The 18,739-nt window shown below is 37.2% G+C and overlaps 1 protein-coding gene across 8 annotated transcripts in view; it reads left to right on the forward strand.

Moving 5' to 3' along the window:
- The first annotated feature begins 1,460 nt into the window (after positions 1–1,460).
- Positions 1,461–18,739, forward strand: part of LOC112043296 (E3 ubiquitin-protein ligase UBR5) — a 46,946-nt gene continuing 29,667 nt past the window's right edge. For 5 of the 8 annotated variants that reach the window (XM_024078622.2, XM_052891415.1, XM_024078625.2 and 2 more), the window contains exons 1-17: positions 1,461–1,745; positions 5,562–5,911; positions 6,111–6,268; positions 6,760–6,983; positions 7,494–7,669; positions 8,271–8,455; positions 9,783–9,927; positions 10,216–10,351; positions 10,801–10,961; positions 11,660–11,802; positions 12,840–13,005; positions 13,299–13,684; positions 14,378–14,551; positions 15,140–15,328; positions 16,412–16,523; positions 16,736–16,843; positions 17,159–17,309. In XM_024078622.2, coding sequence (XP_023934390.2) covers positions 1,684–1,745; positions 5,562–5,911; positions 6,111–6,268; positions 6,760–6,983; positions 7,494–7,669; positions 8,271–8,455; positions 9,783–9,927; positions 10,216–10,351; positions 10,801–10,961; positions 11,660–11,802; positions 12,840–13,005; positions 13,299–13,684; positions 14,378–14,551; positions 15,140–15,328; positions 16,412–16,523; positions 16,736–16,843; positions 17,159–17,309 — 3,026 coding nt within the window. In that variant the 5' untranslated portion in view covers positions 1,461–1,683. The remainder of the gene's footprint in view (positions 1,746–5,561; positions 5,912–6,110; positions 6,269–6,759; positions 6,984–7,493; positions 7,670–8,270; positions 8,456–9,782; positions 9,928–10,215; positions 10,352–10,800; positions 10,962–11,659; positions 11,803–12,839; positions 13,006–13,298; positions 13,685–14,377; positions 14,552–15,139; positions 15,329–16,411; positions 16,524–16,735; positions 16,844–17,158; positions 17,310–18,739) is intronic. The other 3 variants (XM_024078623.2, XM_024078628.2, XM_024078626.2) reach the window with 2 other exon arrangements.

Raw genomic sequence — 18,739 nt, forward strand, 5'->3', positions numbered from 1 at the left:
TTGCATCTGCATCAGATGTTTGTAGTTTTTTTTTCATTTATTTTATGGCCTCGGATTCTAACCTATAGGCCATATCATAATCATACAATCTCTGTCTACATATTACGGATGACTTTTGTCTACGGATAATACCAAGATTTAATCTACGACAGGTACGATCGCCAGTGTTGCCATGTCAAAAATCAGGAAGACTGGTTCCATTCTGGTATATTCTAAGAAATTACCTCAGACCAATTATAGAAGGAACTGACTCGCTAGTCATTACCCTCTGTCAAAGATCAAGAATCAACGATGTAACTCGTTTACAAAAACTGTTGCTATTACATTGCTGTAATCAACACAATGTTGTGGTCGTTTTCGTCGTTTAAAGAGCTCCCTAAAAATACCAGTTTGGGTATAATTAAGCAGTTGCGTGGCATAAAAAACGGACATCAATTTCTAGTTTTCTGAAAGATGAAGTCACGTTTCATTTGGAAGTATTTCTTATTTAATTATATAAAAATTGTAATAAAAATAATATCTGACGGAACAGCAAAACATAGATAAGTATTTTTATGCACTAAAGGCTTGCGCTTGACTACAATAATCAAGCCAGATGAAAAGCATTTACATAAAAGATGCCTTTTCATTCTTGCTTTGAAGATGTTTACATTTTCAGTGTAAGGAAACACAAGCGCCGGAATGCCATTACAAATTCTTGCTGTGCAAACGAGAAATGTTGATGCTAATTGTTCCATACCAGTTGCCTGAACATCCGCAACGTAATGATGTAAAAAGGAGGAGCAGGAATTAGATGGTGTAGTTCCTGACACTCACCAAAGTATATCCGGTAAAAAAGCGACAGAAAAGCTACTTTGCAACGGTGTTGCAAAGTCTGCGATTTCGGCTGTGTCAAAGGTCAAATTATTACCAATGATCCTTCTAGCCTGGTGATCTATCGAGTCTAATGCATCAAACTCTATTTCGCAGAATCATCCGAGAGTTAACTGCAGTACTCCTGAGTTCTGTTCTGACCTGAGCCTGGTAGAGGGTGAACAATGGCTGGGGTGTAAAGTACAGCTTGACCCAATTGAAGATTCCCAGTTTTTTGCCATGGTGAAAGGGCTCCTTTCACAGTAAAAAATAAAAAATAATAGAATATTCTACCGGTAAATTGCCGGTTTGTGTACGTAACTGGCATTTGACTACACAATCCGGCATTTTTACAAGAATGAAATATCGATTCTACAGCAACAGTATTTATAAACGCGTTAGATCGTTGATTCTTGATCTTTGACAGAGAGTAACTCCTAGCGAGTCAGATCCTTCTTTATTTAGTCTAAATTATGGCATTAAATCTATAGATTACGATACATTTACATATGGCAACACCGCCACGAATACAGATAAATAAAGCTCTTTATCCACAGATAAAATATAGCTCTTGAGCCACAGATTACAAAATTGAGAGAGGAAGCCATGTTGATATTTTCTTTCTTTTTTCGTCATGTACCGACTCACATGTATTTGAGAACGAAAAACGCTATTGAAAGATTGAAACCAAACGAGAGTTGAGAGGAACCACAAGAAATATGGTGGTTAGAAAAGAATTTTAGATAAAAGTGTTCTTTTGTTCTTACAGCTTTTTGATGGACGCATATGTGGATGTGATTTGAAAAATTATATTGACTAAATCTCGGGGAAATGTCTTCGATGCATTTTGTAGTTCATCCATTACCTGGAACAGAGGATCAATTGATAGATAGGTAAGCCTATTATTTAACTTTCTAGTTGACTCCATTACGTTGGTCTTATGAAAACCATCAACGGATGTTCAATGCGGATAATTATCGTAAATGTTGATGAGAAACGGTTTTTATGAGGAGATGATGGTGTTTCCGAAGTTTCTAGGTGACTCTACCTGTTTGAGCTGTCAGAATTTTAGTTTTCTCAATAATATGGCTGTTGCATGGTTTTTTGTTACATTATCCCTGCTGCTAGATGTTTAATGACATAATCTTTAAATAACAATTAATTGTCTCGATGTTTCGGGCTGCGATTAATTTGCGAACCCCATTTTCAACAAGTCTTGCTATATTATTTTTTCATATTCGTATTTATAAAATCCAAAATACTGGTACACAATAGAATATAATTTTATTATCAGATACATAATTAATAACAATTATTATCCTATGCTTCTAACATGACAAATAATTTAGTTATTCTTTTTTTTATTATAAAACTAATGTGATTCCCATTTCCCAAATACTATATGAAGTTCCTACAAAGATACCACAAATTTTTCAAATATAAATAACATCCTGTCACTCTTAGGTCCTAAACTCATTGTTCTTATAACATCTTCCCACAGCATCCCTAGCCTATACTACAGCCCTACTCATGTGTACTGTTTAACAAACAAATTAGAAATGAAGGTAGAAAACGCATGTCATTTCATAACTTATTTATTTTAAATTATGTATTGTTTGTTTTTTAAAATGTTATTTAAAACATATTAAATAAAACTAATTGTTCTTAGCTTATTAATCAAATTTATTTTGATTAAATTAAGAACAAATTAATTATAATTGTTGATAGCTGTGAAATGACTAGGGATCTATACCCTCATTTTTAATTTATTATATAGTTGTTGTAGTATCAATACTTATAATATACTATACATTTATTTGCAATTTGAGATTTTACTTATACCATTTGTATCACCAAATGTTACCGTGGCATAACAGATGCCAGCGCCATCTAGAATCTATACTTATAATACAAATTCTATACATTTTGTACATTAAAGATATTTTTAAATATTTTGTTGGGAGGCATTATATAATCGATACAGAAGGTAAAAAAAAAATTTTTTTCGATTTTTTGTCTGTCTGTCTGTGTTTTTTTTGTTATTCAGGCATCATGCTGAAACAACTGAATAAATTCAAATAACTTGGCACGGTTTACGACCATAATACAGAGAAGGTTATAGGATACTTTTTATTGAGAAAATAAAATAAGAAGGGGGTGAAATAGGGGTTGTAAGTTTGTATGGAAAGTCCTTCATTTTTAGAGTTACAGTTTTTAAGATTTGAGAGAGAGACGAATATCTTAGCATTCCATGGATTCACTGTGCAGGAGCCGGGTCCATAAATCAAAAAAAAAAAATACAAAATATAATATATACTAAAATTTTTAAAATTCAAACTCATAAGTGGTGAAATAGGGCTTGAAAGTTTACATTGATTTCCACGTGGACGAAGTCACGGGTGTCCGCTAGTTTATTATTGATAGAAAATCTACACCAAAGAAACTTGTATAGAATAAAATAAATATATAAACACTTGACTTCTTGCAATTCTTCATTTTATTTATCATTTAATTTAATTCAATATAGGTAGTATTTAAAAATTCTTAATTCTACAAGTAAAAGATAGCAGTTCAGCGTTATAACCCAGTTATTGTGAATAGAGTTTATTGATTTATATTTTTATTAAATTCCTATGCTAAAAATAAACTTTAATTATTTTTAAAGTTCCCCTAGTCACATGGTTACTAAGCAGAGTAATTTTTAATAGGTAATATTTGTAGTAGAACAGAAATTAAATAAAAAATATCAAAATCTATTTCAACTGGGTTCTGAGGTGCACTTCATTATAATATTATAAATGTGTATGTTTAGGTATTTGATATTCAAGCACAATAAAATAGCTCAACTTATTTGCATTAAATTTAGAACCTACATAGACAGAAAGAGACTGCACACACATTAATGTCTGTAACTTTATAGCACCACACAGATATAAGGCCTCGCAGGATAGCCTACTATCTGCTTTGTAGTATAAAATTACAAATGTTGCACAGAACTAAATTATTTCTGTCTGTGTAAAATCCAGAAAATTACAAAAATAGTTTTAGAAATACAGTACATTTTTTAGAAGTTCAGTTCGTGAGTTGTACATTATGTTGTATATTTTTTTTCCAATATCTAGAATCAGCTGTATTAAGTGACAACGGGCTCCAAAGTATGAAAACTTTACCCAGGTCATACAAATATAAAATGTTAGAATAGAAATGTATTAAATAGAATAAGGACTCTAGGTTACTATATCTCTCATCAATGATATATTTTATACTAGAGACAGGGCACTAGCGCATCAAAACTGAGGCAGACAAATGTGCATAATTGTCTTAATTTAAATTAGTTCTCTTAATAAGGTTTTCTTAATTGGTCCAGGTCTGACTAGTGGGAGGCTTCAGCCTTGGCTAGTTACCACCCTACCAATAAAAATGTACCACTTACAAGCGATTTAGCATATGATGTTGTTTTCATCCTCCTAACAAGTTAGCCCTATCTTCTATCTTAGATTGCATCATCACTTATCATCAGGTGAGATTGTAGTTGTATCAAGGGCTAACTTGTAAAGAATAAAAAAAAACTGCACCACTTGGTGAACAAATAATAGTTGCTGTAAATTATCAATTCAAAGTTGAAGTTGTTATGTTACAATATCTTGAATTAGCATTAATTTTTTTATTGACCTATAATTACTGCCACAGCAAAGAAAAGGAAAAAAATACATATAATCATAATTAGTTTATCTAAATCTAGTTTGGTTATTGTTTGCATGTTTTTACAAAGTGGGTCAGATTTTGCCTGTTGTCCTTTATAACTAAGATGTTATAATTAAACACAGTAATTGTTTTTTTTAATTATGTGCTTTCCATTACCTGCACTAAGTCAGGTGGAGTAAATCTGGGTCTGTTCTCATACATCATTAGTTTTAATGGGATTTAAAACTAAAACTATTGACAATACACACATTTTAATGGTCTACTGTAAGATTTCCATCATATCCAGTTAGGCAATATTTTACTCTGTACAATCACTATCATCTGATAGTACTATGATTATTATAGCCAAAGTGGAATGTTGATCAACAAATAAATTAACAATAAATAAAACAACAAAAAGGTAGATAACACATGTCATTTCATACTTAACTAGCAGGCACCCCTAAATAATTAAATTTATTTTCATTAATTTAAGAACAAGGTAATTATAATTATTATTAAATATAAATGATCCTTGTTATTACTCAGCTTAGGAGTAATTAATACATTAACCACTATTTGTAACAAATTTTTATTTGTAAATGAACAGAAAAAATTTGAATTCCTGAATCATCTTGGGTCTGGAATACTACTTGTGCAATATTTAATCTAAGATACTCCTTAAATCAAATCAAATCAAATCAAAAATCATTTATTTCAAGTAGGCTCAGTTTACAAGCACTTTTGACACGTCAGTTGACTATTTGTAAAGATTCTACCACCGGTTCGGAAGGCAGGTTCTGCTTTAGATTTAATTCAAGATTAAATCTAAAGCAGAACCTGCCTTCCAAAATTGCCTCTGACATCATGTTTTTAATGAATATGAGATCTGCTACACACATATATGCAAGTAATGGCCGACAATTTTGTGTAGGACCCTATTCCTTTTGTTTGATTCTTTCCGACCCATTCTGCTAGGTTGAATCCTGTTTGTTTAGTTTTTTATTTTAATTCTGTTGTTGTAGACTTCGGGAAGTAGCAGAGCGTTGGAATCGATATGGTACTGGCGCTGCGCCGTCTGCACTCAGCTCCTTAAGAGGCGTACGGGCAGTTGCAGCAGGGCCAGCCCATATCGCTTGCTTGCTTGAAGATGGCACCATATGCCGGGCTGCGTTCTCCATCATACCTGACAGATTGGACTTGAGTAAAGCCGATGCGAGTAAAAATGGGGGAAATGGCGGCGGGGGGAGCGGCGGTGGCGGGACGAGCGGGGGCAAGCAGGGCGGGAGCGGAGGCGGATGTGGTTCAAGACAACAACCTCGCACCAGGGCAAGAATTATGAGGAATTCCATTCGTGCCGCTCCTAGTTCACAAGGTATAGTATTATGGATTCACTTTTAATATAATTTTTTTCTCACATACCACAACTATGCAAGTGCTTGAATTTTTTTCTTATGGACTAAGCTCTTTCAAATAAATATTTAAAAAAAAGGTATGTGCAAAAAACCTAACTCTCTGTTTTTTTTTATTCAATGTTGTTTTTTCTTTTATAAAGTAATTTCACGTGTATGCAGGTTCTACAAGCAGAGCTACGGGCGTGATAATCGGGGCATCGGGATCTAGTCGTGTAGTATCTGCAGTACCAGCACCCTTTGTGCCTGAAGATCTAGTGACGCAGGCCCAAGTAGTCTTACAGGGCAAAAGCAGAAGCCTCATAATTAGGGAGTTACAGGTAATTTGTATTGACTCGCGGAAGCACTCGACTTTTCTCGCGTGGAATTTGCCTTTTGATTAATTTAAATATTTCCTTTTTTAAAGTTATTTATTTCCTTAAATTTACAATCAAACAATCTTCGCCTAGCTTAGCATATTCTCCCCGTTTTTTACGGGTAAAACACAAAAATTAAAAAGCTGTTTTGCTATGCCACTTGCTTTAAAATAGTTAAATAATAAACGGTTTGACTAGGCTTGCGATTTTATTACATACTTACCCTGCTTGGCTTAGATTTCAATTGGATTCTGATATACTAGCTAAAAACGTGGAAGAAGTAAAACAAACACAATTTATGCTATTCTAAATAGTTTGTTAAAATACAAAAAGTAGTAAAAACTACTCTGAAGATTAGTCCAAGTCAAAATACATTCATGTCAGTTAGGCTCAGCTTGCAAACACTTTTGAGACTGTTTTTATTCAATATTAATATGGAAGTTATTTGTCTGTAGCGTACAAACCTGGACGTGAATCAGGCTGTAAACAATCTACTTTCACGCGACGACGAAGAGGGTGAGGAGCCCGAGGGTGGTGAAGGCGGTGACGGCTATGTCCCGGAGGACCTCATATCTCTACTGGACGGAGGTTTCCACGCCACGCAACAGGACCAGTCGGTGATCATTGACGCCGACGCCATGTTTTCGGAGGACATCTTCGGGTACGCGGCTTTAAGAAGGTATCCTGTCAAGCTACGCTCGTCGGCCTCGTCTACCTACTACTAGACTAAAGAGGCCCTCGACCCCACTATAGCACGCAACCAGCTTACGCAGTTTCCATTTTCGTTCTGTGTTTGGGTGTATTATTTTTTAGTTTTTTTTATTTTTTTTAGTTTGTCATGTCTCAGTTTTTTTTTTGTTGTGTCATCGAGCCACTACATGAACGACATAATTATTGAGAGAATTTTGTATTTACAGCCCAAATAATTAAAATATCTTTCGTGTGTTGTTACATAAGCACCAAAGCACTTATAACTTGATCAAAAGCATCAATTTTATTTTGCGTGACAGTTGTAAAGACAAAATTACTCTTAATAAGCAGAAAAATAAATTTCATTTCGGGTATAAATTTTGCGCCACAATTACAAAACATCACTCATCATTTGTATTGCATACAAGTAAAACGTTCATGCAGTGGTCGATGACACATATTTTTCAAAGTTCGAGGGTAGTAATAAATTATCGTACAGTCGCAACGGAGGCGGCGGCGGCAGCGGCGGCGGTCGGGCCGGCGCCAGTCGCGAGGGCAGCAGCTCCACTCAGGAGAGGCCCTCGGAGTTCAACCGATGGCGCGAGCGGCAATACTTCGGCCCGCGCCGGTGGCTTGAGTCTGCACTCCGGGACAACACCTGGGAAAAGGATGGAGGTAATATATACTACACAATTTCCTTTTCTTTAACAGCCAGTTTCTTCATGTAAAGCTAAAGTAATAGTAAAAGTAGTAACTAGTAAAGAAGACTTTATTTTTCCGTGATTAAGACCGTTGACGTTACTTTGACTGTTACTTACGTTACAGTTATGAAGAAACTGGCCGTAAGAATCTTATTGTATTAGTTCTCTAAAAGTTTTGGAGTTACTTATTACTTATTTATTTCCATTCAAAGTTTATAATAATGGAAATAAACAAGTAATATAGGTAAGATTTTAAATAAAAAAAAGGGTTATTACTTACCCTTTTTTAATTTGAAATCTTTAATTGCTTATAACTTTTACAATTGCTTGCCAGAAATTTCTGCACATTTTGTAGAAATCATGACGAATTGAATGAGTACACGTAGTTGTATATGCGGTTTTAGTATTTATCATGTTTTTCAACATATTGACTAGATTAACAGGTGATCGACAATTCTTTTATTTTCAAAGTTTAAAGAGAGAATGCAATGCAGACTCTCTCAAATTAAGATAACTTGAAATGTGTAGAAGTGTTATTATTTGTGCAGTATTATGTAAAAAAAATGTTTTCTCAGAAAACAAAAAAAAGGAGTCCATGTCTGCATCACCTCTATGGGTGTCTGAAGAGCTGGAGTATTGGGACAGCAGCATTCGGTTCACGCACATCGCGGCCACCTACAGCGAACTCACCGCCATCTCCAACCATGGCCAACTGCACCAATGGCGCTGGGCCGATGCACACCCATACCAGCGTAACGACGTAAGTTGTTTATTAGTCTTTTTAGGGTTCTGAAAGTGCTGTGAAAAAATCAAACTTCTAAACCAACAACACCAAAAGATACTGTTTAATTGCTAATTTTCGATAGCATAGAATTTCGAAGCAAAATGATCAAAACCTACAGGGTACTTAACTTAATTCTTGAAATTTTGTAATAAAGAATGTCTAGCATAGATGAAGGAAAATTTGCAAAAATCTAGAATTTTTAGTCAAATCATATAAAAAGATATTTTTAAAAATTTTCAAGTATAATAACTATACACGTTCATGAGGAAAACTCATGAACACCTAGAAGTATCAAATTGAAATACAGGGTGCAGGGCTAGCACGGGCAAGGGAAAAATTTATCCACGGGGAGAGGATAAAACGTTTATCCCCCACACTCGTTTTATCCACTCACCGCGCATGGGCACGCCGGTGGATATAATATCCCCAGTGGATAAACGGAGGGAAAGACTTGTCAACCCATTTGTATATATCTTATAAATTGGCATTAGGTATATTAATAGTCCGAAATAAACGTAAATTTGATAATATTTGGTTATTTTGTGCATATTATTTATCTGTTTTCTGTTGGCATTGTTTTGTTTGGTGATTGTTTTTTGCGGTGGTTTGTAGTAGGTATCTATAGTATCTATCATACTAGCGGACCCGGTCAAGCTTCGTTGTGACATAAGTGCACTTATTCTCTATCCCTACTCTACCCTTCTTTACCTCTACCCCTACCCTACCCCTACCCTACCCCTGCCCTACCCCTACCCTACCCCTACCCTACCCCTACTTGTGACTGTTTTGATTATATCAGTAAAAAATTGGTTGCCTGTAAAGTCGGTATACAGGCGAAAGTTTTACGTGACAACGACTTTGAGTGGTAAAATAATTTTAATGTGAATATTCATTCGTATAGTAGGAAGAAGGATGAAATAATAGTAACAATTTAAAACATTTATTTATACAAAGAATTATATTTAAAACATTAATTTATACAAAGAATCTCGCACTGAATTTCATATTAACAAAATTTTATTCACTCGCTCTCATTGTGAGCGCATAACGTGAGCGGAGCGTAACGCAGTTTCTTGAAGTGTCACCCGGCAAACCAATTTATAAGACGTTGTCACGTCAAAAGTTATTTTCTTTGTCAAGTTATATTGTCACATAATACAGCACGCTATATGCGGTTTTTTTATTCAGAGAACTTTAAGTTAAACTTCGTTTTAAAAATATATCCCTATAACTGTTGGGATTGTGGTGTGATTAAGTAGTAAACATGTTTTGTAATGTTATTTTATGTATTTTTCATCGACAGGCCTCTGGTGTCATTTACCATCCGCGTGGCAACTGGCTAGGAATAACACCCAATGAACAAATTGTCAGTATAAGTGCTGCCGGTATACGCGTCTCTGTGCTCACTAACGCGGGCCGGATCTCTACGTTTTTGGATGAATCGATCGGTAAGTAATAAACTACGTTAGCTACAGTGTACTACATTAACAGTTTTCCGCAATTTGTGTTTATGGTTTAAGATCCGACATTAAGAATATATACCCCCATCTGTTAATCATTAGTGCTATGAAATAAATTATAGATATTGTTCACAGTGATAATTGCCTAGTTAATATACAGGATGCTCTGGAGTATTTCCTATAACTTCAAGGCGTTGACAAGTCCACTTATAGAAACTGCATAGCTATTTTTACCTGTATATAATGTGCAATACTAATTTTCATTATTATTTCCAGCGCATGCCCCTGGAGCAGCGCGTTTGGAACATCCTCTACAGTTTTTCACCGAATTTGGCGCTGAGAAGGCGATATCTCTGCACGTTTGCTCACTCTACACTGTTGCCAAACTGGAATCTGGAACACTTTACTGGTGGTGAGTTTATTGTCTATCTGGCTGGCGTTGTATGTTGAACATATCTCTGTCAAGAGTCAAGACAATTATCTTTACTAGACTAGAGTAGACTTAACGCTTAACTAAAATCATGTTTGACAAATAGCAATGATGAGGTCTAGGTTAGAGCATGCTTACCTCGAAGTTGCCTATTCACTAAAGTCTATTAAAAACTTTTTGGGCGGGTTGACTGGGTGATCTGAATCTGAGTATACAACCCTAAAATAACCCAAGCTTTTTCAATCATAAATGACTAGCTCATAGTATAGTGGACCCAATAATTGCTACTTTATTTTTAACTTTACTTTGAAGTAAATTGATGCTTAAATTTTAATCCATGTTTATAATAAATATGTTTGTTAAAATTTCGTTTTCAAATACAGTATTTATATTATAGTTATAGTTATTAATGTTTGCATTTTTTTCATTAGGGGTGTTTTGCCACTGGGACAAAGAGCTCGGCTCTGGGAGAAACATAGAGCGCGCTCTCGCAAGCAGCAGCGCGGCCATTCTTCCAGCACCCCTCAGGATTTGCAGGCTGGCCAGAGTGTCACCATGAAAAACGCGCCCATGTACCAGCCTGGAGCCATTGGTATGTTACTTTTGGAATGATTTGGAGTGTTACGTCAACGGGACTACTTTCTTTTCTCTGTCGTTTTCTATTAGATACTGTTGTATGCGTCTGTGTGTGTGTGTGTGTGTGTGTGTGTGTGTGTGTTTTTGTACGAGTATCAACAGTAGTTGTATTTTTTACTATTTTTAATTCAATTTGATATTAATTAAAAAATAATACAGCCTTTCCAGACTAGTTGTAGGGTAATGGGAATATTAGCCATATTTAAAAGATATGGCAAATATTCTTTTTTTTTAAATTGATCATGCTTTGCTTTGAAACATTGAACAAATATTGAATACACTATACAAAAAAAAAAAACATACCAATCATATTGAGAACCTCCTCCTTTTTGAAGTCGGTCAATTAGACAGAAAGACAGCAAGGGTCAATGTGTGTGGCTGAGTGAGTGTGTGATGAACCAAGGAGTGATATGTTTGTGTACTTTTAACAATAAAAGTTTGTCCTATTCTCATGACCAAAAGTTGTGTGAGAGAGATGAAGAGTGATAGTGGTAAAGGGTGATCGAGTGCGACAGAGAGAGAGAGAGACATACATTCTATGAAGTGAAGTTTTGGCGTGTGGCATACATTGTGGGTTGTAAAACTTTAGACACGTATCATTTAAATTATTTATCTGTAAATAAAATTTTGTAAAATTTTGCTATTTATTTCCAGGCTTCAACATGTCGACCGGAGTGCCCAAGGTGGGCATCTTGCAGAACGCGGCTTGGAACCTGTCAGATACTTGCCGCTTCAAGCTGCTGCCGCCACCGCAGCCCGACCGCTCTATTTCCGACAAAGACAAGAGAGACCTACAGGTTAAACATTTTTTTAAGAATGTAACCCATAACGTTTGAACACGTCCAATACTATTCTTCCCCTCCGACTTCCCCTCAGTCTTTACGACACATTGTAAAGACAGGTAAAACTGGATGTGACAATAGTCATACTTTGTCGAACCGATTTATACGATACCCCCTTTCGGATAGAATCTTTATGATGTCTCCGAAATAAGGTGCGGGTGCCGCTATGCGCTGTGCATATAATATTCATACATTTCCGTGCAGGGTGATGCCCTGCCGCCGTGGCCCTGCGTAACCGGGGCACCTATAATCTGGTATCGCGCAGCTTAGTGCACGATGTTCGGAAACGTCAAAAGATTGCATCCGACTATACCTACGTGTCATGACCTGATAATAATTAATAAGGTCTTATTATACACAAATATTTAAGTTCATACTAGGTATCCTAGCCTTTGGATCTTTAAAATTTTAATTTGTACTTGTTGTGTGGCATACATCATACTAGGTATCCAATCAAGCTTCGCTTTGACTTTTGTGCACTTCTTCCCTATCCCTACCCTACTCCTACCCTACCTTACTCCTACCCTACCCTACCCTACTCCTACTCCTACCCTACCCTACCCTACCCTACCCCTACCCTACCCTATCCACACCCTACCCTACCTCAACCCTACACCAATCCTACCTTGAAAACTACGAAAAGTCCCATATAAAATTCACCCCCTCTTTTAAGGGTTTGGGGGCGGATTTTCGAAAAAAAATTATACGCGGTTTTTAGTCTGCATACCAATTTTTAGCTTTCTACCGTTTTGCCGTAAAAGACGGACAAATAAACAAACACTCACACACTTTCACATTTATAATATTAATATGGATAATATGGTTAGCGATTATTATTTTAATTAATAAGCTAGGCAGCGTATTCAATACCGACCAAGCAAAGGACTCGATAGAAATCAATCTTTATACTATAAGTATAAGTAGCGTACAAGTGCGTGTGTATTTTGCGTTGCGAAACGGCAGTATAAAAAATGACTTGAAATGCTTTACAGAATCAGTCTCCGCTAACAGTGTCATCAGTGAAAGCATCATCGTCAAACAGCAACAGCAGTAAGGATGGAGGCAAAGACAGCAACAAGGACATGGCCGACCGCTTGGACATGCCTCCGCCACCCAGCCCCGCTTCCTCTACGTGCAGTGACACCAGCACATCTCACAGTGAGAACATTTATTTTTTTATATACAGGGTGTTGCACAGTATTTCCCATAACTTCAAGGTTTTGACAAGTTCACTTATAGGAGCCGAACTGCATAACAATTTTTTTCTTAAAAAAACAGCTTCACTAGTATGCTACTTCATAGTATTTATCAATAAATAAGTTTAGCTAGGTCATCATGTAAGGATGCAATATAAGGGACTCAATTTAAGATTAATTTGTTTGTTGGTAAACAGTACTCATCAAGAAAGGCTGTAGTATAGTTTTGTTAAATGACTAGCATGTTAATTGCAGAGCGCGCTAAAAGAGTAACCGTGCGCGGTGAAGAAGGCTCATCGAACGACGGTTCTTCAAAACGTGACGAAGAAGAGTGGCCTTTGAAAGAAGTTGTTTTCCTTGAAGACGTCAAGAGTGTGCCGCTCGGCAGAGTGTTGAAAGTTGACGGGGCTTATGCTGCAGTTCGTTTCCCTACAGTTGGAAAGGATGGCAAAGAGATTGTGCCATCCACTCCTGAGGATTGGACTGCTTTGTTGCAAGATTGTAGACTAGTTAGGAAAGACGACTTGGTGGCCGTGAAATGGGGTGCAGGAGGCTCTGCTGGGCCTCGCGGACCAGATTGCTTGCAGAGAGCACCAAGGAAGATTTCACTCCCACCTGACTTGACTGTTATTACAATTGCGGTGAGTATTTTAATCTTAAAAGATATATTATTTAGTATCACATACTACTTTAACACCAACTTGATATTGGATGCCAAGCAACAGCAGAAGATTTTATTTGATCTTCTACAAACTATATCTGTCTGCTTACTACAAAATATGCTTTACAATACGCTGTATAAAGATACAGCGTATTGTCAGCTGGCGCGAAGCCGCGAATAATTTGTGCGACTGTCTCCATTGGTCTCGTGAAGTGAAAAAGACATATTGTCGACCAGTATCGGCAGTTAAAAAAAAAAAAAAATCTTTCGTTGCATTGGGACTAAGCAGGCAGCGATAAATGTCACCGATTGGTCGACAATGTCTTTTTATTTTCACTTGGCGCGCGTCTTATGCCGGCCCCACATTAGTACCGTGAACAGGTGCGAACATGAATGTGAACGGTTTTCGCGGGATTCACGCACATTTACGCCTGTTCCCAGAGTCCAGAGTATTGTGTACCGCGACAAAGGGTTCGCGCCTCCTTCGCGCGGTGTTCGCGCATACACATCCATATTCACGGCCCTCGCCAGTGTACTTCGCCGTTACAAACGTGAATGAGATGTGGAGGGCATGAACCCGTGCCGTGAACTTATGGCAAGAATTCGCGCGTGAATTCACGGCACTGATGTGGAGCTGGCATTAGCACCGTTAAATTGGAAATGTTACGTGTAGGTGGACAATCGCGGCGTGCACGCCGTGGTGCGTCGGCCGGGCGGCGCGCTGGCGTACGCGGTGTACGCGGTGGGTACCACGCGCGCGCTCACCGACAGCACCTTCCCAACGGACAACAGCGCTTTGTTGGGCTACTCTAATGGACAGGCCATTCAGCTCACCACAGCTGCTGAGGTGAGTTTTATTGTAATAATGGCACACACATACACAACTCTAGTTTGTAGACTTCGTCCGGTAGCGTCGCAAAACCCGATCTTAGTGAATGTCTACTAACTATAAACTATCTTGCTGCGAAATTCATCTTTGTACGGTTTTCAATATTTCGTGATAAGTGACCGTATATAGACAAGGACGTTATCAACAGGGAACCGTTATAGTTTCGTGTGTTTGTTTATCCATTCATGGTTTAGATCGCAGACTATTATTAGAAAGGTGTATTTAGCATGATAAAAGAGTACGTTCCTCTCCTACATGGGAAGTGGGGAATTTTTTATTTCTAGCTAAGTTTTGCCAGTTGATGTTTATGAGTGTTGGTTGTTTATGAAAAATACCAGAAGTATAGTAGGTAGTGATAATGAAATCAGAGACTCAATAGCTTAACGGTAAGAGCGTTTTTACTCTTTACCGAGGGGTTCGATCCCCGCCCTGTTGGTCTACTGTCGTACCCACTCCTAATACAGTCTTTCCCGACTAGTTGGAGGGGACTTATATGAATATGAAATCATATATATAATGTCAAATATATAATAATAATGAAATCAGGGAAGCGAGCCAGTGGTGATGATGCTAGACGGTAACGGAGCCCTGTACCCCGTGGCACGCGACTGCGTGGGCGCGGTGCGGGAGCCACCGCCACTGAACCTGGCGCCCGCGAGAGCGCTGGCGGCGCACGCCCTGCCGCTGCAGCCCCATCACCAGCACCATCCGCACCATCCTGCCTTAAAATCTCAGGTAAACTTTACCCTGTTTATTTATTTATCAACACTAACTTACAGTTTTAAATATACAAGTAATAACAACTATTCTTGCACTTACGGTAATAAATGAATGATAATATGTTTAAGATACTTTATAGCACATTTGCTTGTAAACTATCTAATATTTCAACAATTACAATATCGTAATGTATCTAATTACGCACATTTGCCGTAATGTAATATAAAACCTTTATCGTCCGTCTAAAAACGAACGGTACTTGTTTAAATCTCAGCAAAGAGTTTCTATGTCAGAAAAGTGCTCAAAATGTTATGAATAAAATTATCTTTGTGAGATAAAATTCTTTCATTTTAATAATTTTGACAATAAATGACAACCATTTGTAATTATCAGAAACACTAAAATAATAATTTACTTTATGAGTAATACTGGCTGTTTTTGGTGCATTTGCCTAAAAAAAAAGCGCTGGTAAGCACACTTTCCTATCTATGCAAAAATGACAAGCGTATCAAAATGAGATGGAAAACAAGCAAAGCTGCAAATTCATTTTCAGAAAGTGTGTTTACTCTCAAATGTGATAGAAAACGTCGTATGATATCGTGCGCTTTGATAATTATAGCCTCTGCTTCCTTATTATAGCTCTCGTCTACGGCTCGAGCTCTGCAATATCGCCTCGGCTGTAATTTTCAACTTACCTTACTTAATCATAATGTACATAGCAATAGGAAAAAAGTAACATCAACATAATATTGTATTCACGGCATGTGTTGTTGCCGGGTCGCGACCCACATGATGGGAAACGCTGATTTGGTATATATCGAACTTCCATGTACTTTCTAGATTGCTTATTTGTCTGCTACTTCTGTTTACTAAACATAGAAATATACTATCATCAATAAGCTACAATGGTTTATCAAGAAGTGCTTGCGAAACATATTCATTCAACATCTTGTGATCGACACAATCTCCAGTTATGAGCTCTGGACCCTCAATAAGGTCTACTTATCCTCGAACAAATAAAACACAAACCATGGAATTTGTTCAGCGCAACGTATTTTTAATAAAGTAATTGCTTATGATGAATTTTAAAATTAACAGGTAGCTCTAATTATCATGGTTCCTGAACCCCAACTAATGATGCCGCGCGTCCTGCGCTGCGACCTCGATGGTGTCAGACAACTGTTGCATCAACTGGAATCTGATACAAACAGTAAGTTGTCACATAAATGTTCTGTAACTTTATTTAAAAAGCCTTTAATTTACTCTCTGCTTGTATTTCTCTCGTCAAAAGATATCGAATTTTCAAGATTTTTTTGTTTTTCAATTTAATAAATCACACAAATTATTGAATTAGTAAATAGCTTAATTTTCTAACTCTGATAACACCCATAATATTTCTTTACTGATGATTTATATTTACAGAACAACAGATTCTTGCAATTCTACAAGAACGCTGCGACGGCAATAGGAATATATTGCACGCTTGCGTACATATGTGCGCACCAACGTCCAACAAGGAGCCTGATGTTGGTAAGCATGCCAATTGGTTTCCATTTCTCATACTCGGAAAGTGGTGTTGTTTTGATCTGATTATTGGGTGAAAAATGCTGCTTCTCTCCATATAGAGGGAATAACTTATACAAATTACTTCCCACCTAAGGGCCAGAATAAACTTTAAAAATAGAACTGCTGTCAGCTGTGAAGAGTTTTATGTAAAAAATAAACTAATTGAAAAAAGATTATAGAATACACAGGCATGTTCTAATAGCTATCCAAAATGATAATAATGGAATATACTACTATATAATTCGAATGCTCGTTTTTATGCTATAATTATTTCCTAAGCAGTCGAGAATGCCGCAATGCCGAATGTACCGAGCGGCACCAGCGGCGGCGGCGCCAGCGCAGAGGAGGCGATGCCCGCGCTGACCTGGCCGCCGGAGACCTTCGAGGCTTCCGGCGACGAGGACAGCCTGATGGGACTCAGTAATAATGGGTAAACTAACACTATGTATCTATCAACTAACACGCATTCGAGTAGAGTGGTGTGCTAAGCTCTATACCCCCTATCCTATAAGGAGAAAGGCATAACCTTATAGTGGGCTGTTAAAATGTCCTCCTTGACCTATCCGTCAACGTCGACACCTTGGCTTCAGCGTCTATAGAGTGCGCCCAGATATGACTGGCAAAACTAAACTTAGTTTTAAAAGTCTGGTAGCGCGAGTGGCAAAATAACTGACTACTACTATTGTAATTTATAGGTATAAGTAGGCGTCTGCCTGGTCTTTTGAAGGTGCCTTATTGTGTCTATACTACAGCCTTTCTTGATGAGAACTGTTTACCAACAAAGAAATTAGAAGTAGAAAACGCATGTCATTTCATAATTTATTTTAAATTATGTATGGTTTGTTTATTGAATGTTATACAAAATATATTAACCATATCTAATTGTTCTAAACTTATTTATCTAATTTATTTTCAATATTCTAAGAACAAGTTAATTATTATTATCACTAGTCATTTCACACCTAAATTAGGTGTGAAATGACTAGTGATTTATACCCTCATTTTTAATTTGTTTGTTGGTAAACAGTATAGATCTAACACCTCGCTAAAAAAGTTGCGTTTTACCAGTAATGATCTACGGATAGGAGAGTTGGTAGTTAAAGTAGCCCATAGTTGGGCCACATAAAAATGCTCAGTCACTCAGTGGGCAATGGAGAGAGCTATGCTCAATGTAACTCTGTGATGGAATCAGGAATGAGGAGATCCATGCAACAATCTCAGTCATAGACATAGGTCAATAAGTTGGGAAGCAGAAATGGCACAATGTGAGGCACATCTCCTTAGCTTCAATCTTGTTACATTGTTATTAATATTTAGGCGACCGAACACAGCTTGGCGTTTTGTTATTTTTTTGGTGTATTTAGAAAATTGTTATTTTTGTTAGAATACTAATAAAAATAACAATTTTCCCTTCGTCCGCGTGAAACCCTACTACTACCGTACCCTACTCCTACTCTACAGCTACCCTACCATACAGGGGATGAGTAGGGACTCGAGCCTATTCCTACCCTACACCCAACCTATTACTACCCTACCCAACCCTACTCCTACCATACCCCTACCCTACCCCTGCCCTACTCCTACTATACCCCTACCCTACCACGCTAGGAAGTTTAAAATATGGAGTAACATCTCTGTTTTCCCAACATTTCCCTTCACTGCTCTGCTCATATTTATCGTAACGTAATGAAAAATATACTATAGCCTGTCTAGGAGTATGAAGAATAATTGAACCAAGTTTCGTTAAAATCCGTCGAGTAGTTCTTGTTTCTCTAACGAACATACATACATACAGACAGACAGACAGACAAAAATTTAACTGATTGCATTTTTGGCATCAGTATTGATCACTAATCAAGT

Source organism: Bicyclus anynana, chromosome 4, assembly GCF_947172395.1.
Source record: "Bicyclus anynana chromosome 4, ilBicAnyn1.1, whole genome shotgun sequence".
In the NCBI taxonomy this organism is placed as follows: domain Eukaryota; kingdom Metazoa; phylum Arthropoda; class Insecta; order Lepidoptera; family Nymphalidae; genus Bicyclus; species Bicyclus anynana.